We start from the raw sequence: 12,874 nt of genomic DNA, 5'->3' as shown, positions 1-12,874 counted from the left end.
ATATCTAAATCTCAAGATCATTAATGGAGACATGTTGTCATTTATTGAGAAGCTGAGGTTTCGGAGCTACGAGTTTACTGTCGGGTTACTGACACAATACAAAGTGTAAATCTTACCATGTCTCTGTAGTTGGGGTAGAACGTCTGATCAATGAGAGGGATCTTATCTGAACCTAACTTCTTCTGATTACTGATCAGCTGGGAGAACTGGAGGACAGGATGAGAATGGAGAAAGAGAAGAAAAGGTCGTTGATTAAGTGGCATGTCTGACAACAGTAATACAAAACAATGACAATATTTCTATAGCAATAATCAACATCTTAGTGTTTTTAAAACTGAGCATGGCAGCACAAAAAGTCACCACAAATAAATCCTCCACATGATTTTAATAAGAATGTAAAGCTGCCAGCTCCATTCAGAACATGTATCCTCATGTTCACTATAGTTAATAGAATACTTTGTCGGTTGTTGCCGGTGTAAACTAGTTTTGCTGAAATTGCTCACAGCCCAAGGTTTGTCGCAGAGGTTGTAGATGGAGTCCAGAGAGTTGACGGAGGGGACGCCGGCGTACTGCAGGCCGAGGATCAAGTTCCTAAAATCCTCGTTCTGGGCCATGCTGAAGGCGTGCTGGCGCACCAAGACGAAGTCAGGCCTGAAAGACCTGGTGGAGAGCAGCAGAGGGAATCAAGAAGAAATAAAGAAGGTTGAAATACATTTCTACTTTTTATCACTTAAATGAGTATTTCCCCACGTAGCCCGTGTAAATAGAATAACAATACAAATCCATTTGTGGATGCAGATGCCACTGACCTGCATTTTTGCATTAAATAAAGAGAAGGGATCGCATTAAATAAAGATCATCACCGAAAGCCACAAAGCCACAAGTGAAAGGTAGTACATTTGTTCTTAAGTGTGGATACTTTGGCAGTAATTGAATAAATCAGTCTGACCACATGTATGACTCAAATTGGACTAAGAAATAAAGATAATGAAGCATCTCTCGTGTTAGAATAGATTATCATCAGTGAGGGATTCTTACGAAGCCCTCTGTTTAGGATTGCTAAATAAAACTGAACAGGATCTTTTTTTTCTGACACACTCAACACAGGAAGCAGTTTGATGGTAAATGAGGCCTGAAGTGGGTGATCAATGTTACATTTATTTTCCCATTATCTATAATAAAAATGACACAACTATTCATATCACAGGGATTTATCAAATATACAAATGAACAAGTATCACTTCACTATCAGAGAAATCTTTTTTTAACCTTTGACACGGATAATGTCACTGATAAAATAAATGTAAATAAGAAGAGTAACCTGCATGTTTTGTTCAAGAAGGTTTTGCTTCAGGAAGAAGTCAGATATTTCTGAATGAATCTACCTTCAAATAGTTCGAGAAAACGAGGGGTGGCCTAACAAAACCAAGCCGTGAATCTGAAGCAAAATCATTGATGACATTCTTGTCTTAATTAATTAATTAAGTACAGTATGCAGATAACTGGGAGAGGCTAATTAACATTACACAACATTCTAGAAACACTGTTGTGATGTATTAAAGGGTGCACCGATGTCAAGAATAAGGACTAACTATACAAAAACAGCTAATCTTCTCGTTTACCAGAGTAGATTACACAGAGGCATCACAATTAGATTGAGACATAACTAGTTCAAATTTCCTCAACTGCTTCGTTCCAGTTGTCCTTGACGATTACATTGATGAAAACACAACACCTAAATCCTTCATTGGGCCATACGGCTGGTGCAAAAGCAAAGTTATTTCCTTCAAAGAGCAGAGCTGCACTTCTTCACTCTGACAAACACAACTGGCCACATCAGGCATTGTTTTTAGTGACTCCTTCTGATTGGTCAAGGTGAGGATGTAAGGGGATCAATACCTAAAATATAAATAAACATAAATCTTATTTTGGGTATGGATACGAGCATCGATAGGACTGATACTAAATCTTTTACCAGTCTCAGATCAGGTTGAGCTTTTCCTGCCTTTGCTCCTCTGCTGCTGTGCGTGCTGCTTACAGAGAACAGATGCTGGTGGTCATGAAAATGTAGTCAGAAGTAGTCTGTTAATGAGGCAGTCCCACGATAGCACATTAGGAGACTGCCGGCCCAAGGAGAACGAGAGCATCAGTCGTTTTAGCATGTATCCCAAAACCACATGTTTAGATTAAAGTGACAAAAGCCCTCCAGCAGCCCCAGTGATTATGGAAGTGAGGCGACGTCGATATAAAGCGAGGAAGTCGTAATGGACGAGTCAACAAGACACAAGAGACAGATGTTCATTTCTTCTTATCTCCTGACAATCAATGTTTTTTTTAAAGATGGACCGCTATTGGTCCATAATCTTAACTGCGTGATAATTATTGCAATTATGATAACAAAGCTCTGCTAATCTTAAAGTCCCAGCAAAATGGAAGTTAGAGCATCTTTAGCTTTACTACTTTGGTGTCCAGTTACACGAGGGATTTATATCAAATCCTAAATATTTTATTGGGCTGCTTAAAAATTAGCCGGTTAACATTGTAGCCCGATAGGGAGCCACGGGGGATGGTCGCCTCCGTGTTGTTTTACAGGAAGGAAATAGTTTTGGATTTTGGTATAAAAGTTACAGTTGAAAATAAATAAGAAAATTGCATATGTTATTGTATATATTGTTGAACAGGTGCATAATATGACAGAGCATGTACTCTAAAAAGGCATCATCTTAATTCTTAATCAAGTGATTTTTTTAATCTGACCAAATCTTAACCATAACATCATGAAATATTTATTTTGGTGATTTATATCGTTTTTGGAGACAACTGGTCGCTTTAATGTTTTGTTCTAGAGAAAAGAGACAAAACAAATATTACATTTTGTCATTTGGAGGAATTGTATTACTTTTAATAATAAACTTAAATGTAAGATAATTCTGGTATGAGATTGAAATGACATTTTGTGTTATTGCCCATCCCTATAGCTGGAGTCGGGGCTGGCTGTGGAGGAAGTTGTGTGAACCTCCCACACATTTTGTCCTCCTGGTGAAAGGAAGCTGCTGGGGGCGTGTGTGTGTGTGTGTGTGTGTGTGTGTGTCACAGAGGTGTGTCTGCAGCCCAAAGGTGGAGTTAAGAGCGTTGAGTGGTACAGATGGAATCTGGTAGTCAACACCCAGAGGATAAATCCACACAAGTGAAGAGAAAACAAATGCTAAATGTTATACACTCATTTACATTTTTAAAATGTTTTAAACTGTTTGGTCTCCACAAAAACACTAAAACCAACAGCTCTAGAGTTCACAGAAGCAATCGGTGTCCAGCAGATCGAGGGCAAAAACAATAATGAGTGCGGCTCAGTGGAAGGATGATGATAATAGTACATGACTCTAGTTGTGTTTTCTTTTGTCACTGAATGTGTGTGTGAGAGAGAGGGAATGTGAAGGGTGGGGGAGGTGTGAGAGAAAAGAGACACAGAGAGAAAACTCTGGCACAATGTGACCACCACCAGCTCTTCCTGCACCGAGAATACTAATCAGACTCTCCAAAAACTAAAAAAGAAACACAGCAATTGACTGTAATCGCTTCATTTCTGACAGTCGGCTGTAAAGATCGACATGTTCACGTCTCTCAATGTCATACCGTGTATTAGTCGTGCCAGCAGAGCAACAATCATCCGACTAAGCTTAATTGGATTATTAAATATGCATATTGAATTTTTGATGCAACCACACATGAAACAAGACTAATAGTTTGCAGCTTTGTACAGCTTTACTTAGACACACAAGCACTTTTACCTAAATGCTAACATTAGCATGATAAAATGCTGATAAATAGGTCTTAACTTAAAATGTTAGCATGCTAAAATTAGCTAATTAGCACCAAAAAATAAAGTACAACTAAAGCTGACTGGGATTTGAACATAAATCAAAGTATTGTAGCACCTGATGATGAGGATGAGGATGATTATGATGATGATACAACAATCCTTTATCTGATGCCATTAGAAGGTAATTTGACCAGTGGTGTCTCTGTGCTGTGGTGTTTTCTAAATCCTGACTGAAACTATTATGATGTAGAAAGTCACACAACTGATTTGCGACCACTTTCTCAAGGATCTTGGAGAGGAAGGGGAGGTTAGAGATCGGTCTGTAGTTAGCCAACACCTCTGGATCCAGAGTGGGCTTCTTCAAGAGAGGTTTAATTACAGCTACTTTAAAGGAATGTGGTACATGGCCTGTTAGCAGAGACACATTGATAATATCTAATAGAGAGTTGCCAATTAAAGGCAAAACGTCTTTAAGCAGCCTCGTCGGGATGGGGTCCAAGAAACAGGTAGACGTGTTAGAAGTAGAAACCGTTGAAGATAATTGGTCAAGGTTGATGGGAGAAAAGACATCTAAATATACACCAGGGCATACAGCGGTTTCCAAGGCCATTCCACTTGAGGACAGATTGGCACTGGTTAAGGGCAAGATATTATTAATCTAGCCTCTCATAGTTAAAATCTTTTCATTAAAGAAGTTCATAAAGTCATTACCACTGAGATCTATAGGAATACTCGGCTCCACAGAGCTGTGACTCTCTGTCAGCCTGGCTACAGTGCTAAAGAGAAACCTGGGGTTGTTCTTATTTTTCTCTATTACTGATGAGTAATAGGCTGCTCTCGCATTATGGAGGGCCTTCTTATATGTTTGAAGACTATCTCGCCAAACTAAGCGGGATTCTTCCAGATTAGTTGAACGCCATATGCGTTTAAATTTTCGTGACGTTTGCTTTAGTTGGCGGGTCTGAGGGTTATACCAGGGAGCAAACCTCCTCTGCCTCACTGTCTTCTTCTTCAGAGGGGCTATCGAGTCCAGTGTCATTCTCAGTAAGCCTGTGGCACTATCAACAAGATGATCAATCTGGGACGGACTAAAGTTAGGCCAGGAGTCCTCTGTTATATTGAGACGTGGTATTGAATCAAATGCAGAAGGAATCGCTTCTTTGAATTTAGCTACAGCACTGTCAGTTAGACATCTGGTGTAGAAACTTTTGACTAACGGAGTACACTCCGGTAGTATAAATTCAAAAGTTATAAGGTTGTGGTCTGACAGAAGAGGATTCTGTGGGAAGACCTTCAAATGCTCAATGTCAATGCCATATGTAAGAACAAGATCAAGCATGTGGCCAAAGCTGTGAGTGGGTTTCTGTACTCTCTGACTGAAGCCAATTGAGTCCAACAATGAGATGAATGCAGCACTAATGCAATCATTATCAACATCCACATGAATATTAAAATCTCCTACAATAATAACTTTATCAGTTTTAAGAACCAAACTTGATATAAATTCTGAAAGTTCAGATATAAACTCTGAATATGGACCTGGTGGCCGGTACAGAATCACAAATAGAATTGGCTGTAGTGTATTCCAGGTTGGATGTGAGAGACTAAGAACAAGGCTTTCAAATGAGTTGTAGTTTAATTTAGGTTTAGGATTTATTAATAGGCTCGAGTCAAAGATGGCTGCTACTCCACCTCCTCGGCCGGTGCCTCGAGGAATGTGAGTATTAATATGACTTGGAGGAGTCGATTCATTTAGGCAGACATATTCTTCATGACTCAGCCAGGTTTCAGTAAGACAACATAAATCAATGTGATTATCTGATATTAAATCATTTAGTAACACAACTTTAGATGACAGAGATCTAATATTTAGGAGACCACATTTAATAGTCCTGTTTTGTTGTGCAGCTGAAATAATGGTGTTAACTTGTATAAGGTTATTTTGTACGACTCCTCTTCTGCTTACTTTTGATTTATTTAATTGAAGTGGCCGTGGGAAAGACAGTCTCTACTCTAGAGTTGTGGGTGGGTAACTGCTCCAATGGAAGAGCAGAGAAGGGTGTAAGTGTAAATAATATATACTACAGCTTGGCATAGCCTAGTATTGTGTACATAAATGTTATGTGAAAGTGGAAAAATCACTGTGAAGGTTAAAACTCCGGCAGGGCATTCTAGCGCCTGACTGAACAAAGGAAAAGACAGTGACACACAAAAGGAACTTAAATGAACCGCACACCCTAGGTTTGAATAGAACAAGAGCACTCTGTACTCACATGAACAGGAAAGCCACAGAGACATCTACTGAGCGCAGACACACACGGCCACACACACACACTTACTGTAAATATTGTGTTGTTTTCTGTAAATAGTGTGACTTGTTGCAACCACATTCCTGCTCTGAGCATTGCCATCACAAACACACACATAAAACATCTTGAATCTTGAATCTTGAACACATACACACTGGCTCTCTCTGCCACCCTCACACACACACTTACATACACACACATGCCCTCTCTGACCCAACACACACACCTGCACTGTCTCTTTGTAACTATCCTGGGAACGACCTTCTAGGTACAGCACGTCCCATCCCGGAAGAGATAAGACTATCTTAGAAGACTCCCGAGCCCAGTAAAAGAATCTGCAAAAAAAGCTACAAGTGAAACATGTCTCTCTTTTCCCACACTTTTTCACAACATATATGCACTCATTGGCGGGCCAAGAAGGACCAATGAATGAGCGACAGCGGTGGAGGCGGAGAGACGAAGAACCAATGAGAAGACCAATCAGAACTGTTCTGATGACTATAATAAGCCGTCGGGCCCTCTGCTAAAGCACCTCTCTCTGGTCTGATTACCTTAGGTAGCAGACTGATTGGGTCCATGCATGATTATCTAATTGTATCCTGATTTTGAATGAAATGCTTGATAGATTTAAAGTAAAGTCTACCACTGTTTTTTCCAGTCAGAGCCGTCCGGTGTAAGATGTTTGGTGAAACCTGTTGTACTTTCATTCCAGAGAACACTGCTCCAGTTGGAAGCATTACCAGGGCCCATGCGACACCAGCGAAGGAACAAAAGCCATGATGGCCAAACTCACCATGACAGCCCTAACAAAAGAGAGGCACCCTCCACCATATGAACAGTACCCCCTGCTCCAGCCTGACCAGGACGATCCAGACAAAATCGAGTTCGAGACCACCGGATAAAGACCCCATCGACAGCCATGGCCGACGCGGACCCAGACAGGGTTGAAGCAGACGAGTTGCAGCGGAGACCGGATCGTCAACGGGATACCAGGGTGCCAACCTGCAACACTCCGGCCGCTAGGGTGCAAGACCCAGACCTGCCTAACCACTCTCAATTGCATCTCTTTCCTTCTACACCTGTACATTACAGATTTAACGCACACAGACCTCCTGACTTCCCTAGGATGGAAGATCTAAGAGGATGGGTTGGGGTACCACATGACAGAAACCACTCCCCTATTCCCATCCCTAACAGAGAGAGACTCTCTCCCCAAGAAATAGGTATCTACCCAGAGCCACTGTTCATGGTATGGCATGAAAGTTTTCGCTACCTGCAACAATGGGCTATTAATTACCCCTTATTTACTGGCTGCCCTCCCTCCTTGAGCCTTACAAGCTTACAGGTCTTATGGGACCTTAATCTAGGCAACGCCAGTTCCAATCAAGATCTCTACAGGCATTTCACCTGGCCGTCCCCAGCAGGTATCAAGGACTGGGCGGTTATTAATACGGTAACTCAGTCCACCACTGTTTCTGGTCTCCAACTAACTCAGGGTATTGATGTCTTAGTGTGTTCCGCTGTCCCATGTCTCTTTGACATGGCCCCAGCTTACTATGGGCTGAGAGAATGGGAAAACATGTCACTAAATGGACTTAAGCTCCATACAAACAGGCCTCAGTACCCGCCTTCCTTCCCTCCGCTTCTCCGTTGGGCACGGCGAGTGCGATACGAAAGAGCAAATCCCCTTCCTATCCCACGTGGCCAGGTGTCAGACGTGGACAATGAGATCATGTCACGGGAGATTCATCTACGTCAAGTGGCAGAGCTAAGACAGGACGAGGAGACCAGGGCACGTAGCCTCTTAGGGCGGCCGGGCCATGACGAAGATCTGGCATAAAGAGGGAAACAAATGTTTCCGGAATAAAAATTCACATCAAGCGGATGTGAAAAGAGGGAACCAATGAGAAGACACCGCCCTCTCTTCGCCCGACCAATCAGAACTGTTCTGATGACTATAATAAGCCGTCGGGCCCTCTGCTAAAGCACCTCTCTCTGGTCTGATTACCTTAGGTAGCAGACTGATTGGGCATGATTGTCTAATTGTATCCTGATTTTGAATAAACCCTTGATAGATTTAAAGTAAAGTCTACCGCTGTTTTTTCCAGTCAGAGCCGTCCGGTGGAGTCCTGGTGAACCTCAACGTAAGACTACCACTCTGCTCCCAGTTCCAGCTGCTAGCTGCCAGGGAACAGCTAGCAGCTAGCAGCTAACTCTAGCTCCACGCCGACTATGGGAGAGGGCGGGCTAACTAGCGTAGCTGTCTGAGCTTTGATGGCGTGGAGCCGTGCATCTAACCCACTTAGACCTGCCTCCAACCTAGTAAATAAACTACACTTGTTGCATGTATCGTTATCATTAAGGGAGGCAGAGGGATAACTGTACATGGGACACACTGAGCAAGAGGGAGCGGGAGGGGGAGAAGTCATGCTCGCTGCTAAGCTGGCAACCGGAAGAGGTGCAATAGCTTACCGGAAGAGTGAGATGATGCGTTTCAACTCAAGATATTATTTATCCTTTAAAAGAATGACACCACGCTGTGTATTTGTTACATTTACAAACCATTCAGGTTTTCTGTTAGAACAAATTAGCTGAGAGCTACAGATAAGAGAAGGTGTTTCGAGAGAGAGCCAAACACATTTGGATTTGGTTTGGATCTCATAATTGGATTTGAGGAAAAAATAGAATAACAACACTTATATTTTTTAATTAATCTTCATTGTTTGTTTCTGAAGTATAATAAACACTTGACTTATTGTGAAGATTTACAACATCTTCTTTTTTACAACAAATCAGCTGACTGTTCAGGCTCCAACTGCAACTTTTACATTAATTTATTAGATTTGACAGTCAATATTTCTCATAAATCGTAGGTCATAGATTAATTTACATAGTTCTACTTAATATTTGAAATTGCAATTGCAAAAAAAAAAAGATATAAAGCCATAAAATAGGAAAACAAAGTGAAAAAAGAGGAGTAAAGCTGAAGATCACTAAGTGGCATTTTAGAAATCTGGAAGACATTACATCTTCTTTGGGGCTGCGGCTACTTAGCAACACAGACAGAGCAGTTAGCAAAATCACTGCTTTGAATGAACTCAGACAGGCAGACAACAAGACAGATGGATAATTATGTTGTAAACACATACATTTTCTCCTCAGTTGGTCCATGTTGGAGGCGAGATTGAGGTTGTGATCCAACTGTGGAAGTCTACAAGGAGCTCAGATGTTGTAAAAGACTACATGGCACTGTCAGAGGACAAGTCCACCACCATGAATCAAAGTCTCCCTGAATACACACCATCTCAGGCAATGGTCACTGTTTGTGTGTGAGCAAGCAGAGATACAGGGCGGCGAGGCTGATAGTCGGACTGAGGCGGCTGTCTTCATTTCCTGTGGGTTGGTGAGCGAAAGAAGTGAGTGTTGCATAATCACTGGCAGTCTTCAGCAGGAACACTGGTGTCTGTGTCAGTGTGGTTTGTGGCGTGTGAGCGGGTCTGTGTGATTGTCTGGTTCACATGTATGTACTGCGCCGGTCTGTGGCTAACGACTGCGGTCATGCGCATCGGCCCTTCCTCAACTGATCAGAGCTTGTTGTAAACAAGGATTTTCTGTCTGATCTTGCAAAAAAAAAATTATTTGGATAATCTTTTAGGGTATGAGATCACAGATTGGGAACATTTGGATTGCCTCCTGATAGGGCGACACCTGAGCCAGCGGCTTATAGCTAACAGTGCTACTAGCACTAACAGGAAAAATAATGGCAAATTATGCTTATGCTGACAGAGCTAACAGTGTTTAAGAGGAGGAACAAGAAGGTGGGTCAGCATAACGTATTTTAGCCACCTAAGACAAAGACGACCTAAAAAAATCAATATCAGTTTAAGTGCATTCTATATTTTGAATATGTTGGCGCCGGTTAACCTTGCCGTGAGACAGCTATACCAGTATATTGTTTTGCGGATGCCAAAGCTACCAGACTCCATGCAAACAAACCGATTTGGCAGCAGGTGTTCTGCGAGGTAAAGTGACATTTTTTTTCAATGGGAGTCTGTTGGCTTTGGCAAGAGTACAGATGGATATAACAGCTCCCAGTTTCCCGTCAGAATCGGCTGTCTCATGGCAAACCCGTGGGAATATTCTTAATTTAGCTTACTTTTATACTGGTATTCTTTGGTGAGGCGTTTTAGGTGGACAGAAAAGGTTTGGCTGATGTCCGCGTCCACAGCAGTACATTCCTTTGCTTTTACTATTGTCTGCTTCAGCAAGCCGGAGGCGAGCTGCCCGTCATCTATAGGTAATAATACACTGACTATGAATAAGTACCTCATACAACCTCACCACAAACATCCCGAACAAATGAATGTCCTATATGGCTGCTTTAATGATGCATAGACATGATACTGTCCATTCTGTACACATGACATCTATTGCTTCTGTCCATCTGAGTTGTTCCTGATCCAATGTGAGGTCCTGGGACAGGGATGTCATATTTGTACAGGTTGTAAAACCCTCTGTGGCAAATTTGTAATTTGGGCGATAGAAGATAAACTGAATTGAATTGAATACAGCAGCATATTCAATGGTAGCTTCTAGGGTCAAATTATTGGTTGAAGTAATTTCTTGGTTGTAGGCCTACATGATTCAAGGTCTTTTTAATTAAGCTCTTAAGAGTAAGAACAATGTAATTTACACTACCGTTCAAAAGTTTGGGGTCATCCAGACAATTTTGTGTCTTCCATGAAAACTCACTTTTATTTATCAAATGAATTGAAAATTGAATAGAAAATATAGTCAAGACATTGACAAGGTTAGAAATAATGATTAATATTTGAAGTATTAATTTTGTTCTTCAAACTTCAAGCTCAAAGGAAGGCCAGTTGTATATCTTATATCACCAGCATAACTGTTTTCAGCTGTGCTAACATAATTGCACAAGGGTTTTCTAATCAGATATTAGTCTTCTAAGGCGATTAGCAAACACAATGTAGCCTACCATTAGAACACTGGAGTGATAGTTGATGGAAATGGGCCTCTATACACCTATGGAGATATTTCATTAGAAACCAGACTTTTCCACCTAGAATAATCATTTACCACATTAACAATGATTAGTGTGTATTTTTGATTAATGTTATCTTTATTGAAAAAACAGTTGCTTTTCTTTGAAAAATAAAGACATTTCTAAGTGACCCCAAACTTTTGAACGGTAGTGTATGTTCGTATTTTTGGGTCATATTTTGGAAAAAGTATTTGGGAAGAAGGATTTGACTAAACTTGACAAATATTTTTTTTAGAACCACAGAGGAAGCGATGAGTGAGCGTATGTCTGTCTGTGGTGCTGACCTGACCACTTTGGTCCCGCTCCTGATGACCTGCATGTCCACGTTACAGGTTCCATTTGAATGTGAGATGAGGTTGACCTCCGAGAACTCAGCCTACGAGGACGGAAAGAGGACACAAGTTTCATTATTTGAACATATTAAGTGTTGATATAGAATTAATGAAATACACATGAATGGTAAATCTTGCCTAATCACATGCGACAATTCTGAAAATGTTTCCCAATGCTTTAACTTAATAGCTGTAGAATCTCCAAGAAGAAGACTATTAGATAATTACATTCTGAAAGTGAAGGTCATTGTGCAAGAACATATTTGGTATTTCAACTCTAATCCATAATTACAGTTATGTTCATACTTAATGGGATAAAATTTCACATCTATATTTTAGCATCAATCACATAGTTATGTGTGCTTGTTCTTGGTGTGGTTGCAAACAGAGGAAGGATTTCTCTGTGACTCATAGCTGTCGACTCCTGGCTCCTCTTGTGCTTATTTTTGTTTATGTGGTCTGGCTTGGGGTCGTTACTTTACTGTCAACATCTATTAGGTATGACACTGTATGTTGTGCAACCCCAGAGTTTTAAATTCAAGATGCAGTAACCACATATTTCAAAATTAAAATGGTTTGCTGTAAAGGGTGGAAGGGTGGAAACCAAAATATCACACCCTGTTATATATATATGTATTATAATTTAGGCTAGTACAGTAACTTTAGGAACTGGCATAATGTCACATGGGTGATTGTGGTCCAGTGGTGAGCAGAGTCGTCCTTTAATCAGAGAATCGGTGGTTCGATCCCCGGCTTCTCTAACTAATGTCGATGTGTCCTTGGGACACTTAACCCCAAATGTCTCCTGTAGCTGTGGACGGTGTATGAATGTGTGCATGCATGTTAGTTACTGGCACCTTAGTGCACCTTACTGTCATGTGGGTGAATGATGACAAGTATTGTTAAAGTGCTTTGAGTGGTTCTTTGCGTTCTACAAGTAAAGGTCCATGGACCATACCGGTCCATGAGTAGGCCTACTGTTGGTTTTAAAAGTGTGGTTATCCTTTTTAAACGGATAAACACACACACCACACATATTTTTAGATGTGGATGACAAGTGCAACATGTTTGGAAATGACAGTCGTCAATTTCTGTGGCTCAGACAGGGTTGCAAACCACTGTACCAAAGCTTTATGGACAATATTTTATATATAGTTAGAAAATATGTGTGTTGATTACGAGAATACAGTCAGAGTCGACAGCCATGGTGAGCTAAATTGCTAGTATCCGCATGCTAATATGCTCATTGACAATGCTAGCATGTGGATGTTAGCCATGGTGAGCTAAATGCTAGTATCAGCATGCTAATATGCGCACATTGACATAGCATTGTCAATGTGAGTATATTAGC

General features: G+C 41.0%; 1 protein-coding gene across 2 annotated transcripts in view; it reads right to left on the bottom strand.

The window, feature by feature from the left end:
• syn2b (synapsin IIb) overlaps positions 1 to 12,874 on the bottom strand; it is a 96,558-nt gene that overhangs the window by 25,402 nt on the left and 58,282 nt on the right. For both annotated transcript variants that reach the window (XM_056436880.1, XM_056436881.1), the window contains exons 3-5: positions 11,476 to 11,567; positions 504 to 660; positions 117 to 206 (exon numbers count right to left, since the gene is read on the bottom strand). In XM_056436880.1, the coding sequence (XP_056292855.1) occupies positions 117 to 206; positions 504 to 660; positions 11,476 to 11,567 (339 nt within the window). The remainder of the gene's footprint in view (positions 1 to 116; positions 207 to 503; positions 661 to 11,475; positions 11,568 to 12,874) is intronic.

This window comes from Pseudoliparis swirei, chromosome 18, assembly GCF_029220125.1.
Source record: "Pseudoliparis swirei isolate HS2019 ecotype Mariana Trench chromosome 18, NWPU_hadal_v1, whole genome shotgun sequence".
NCBI classification, from domain to species: Eukaryota; Metazoa; Chordata; class Actinopteri; order Perciformes; family Liparidae; genus Pseudoliparis; species Pseudoliparis swirei.
Note: the sequence above shows the minus strand (reverse complement) of the source record. Positions and strands in the feature narration are given on the sequence as shown.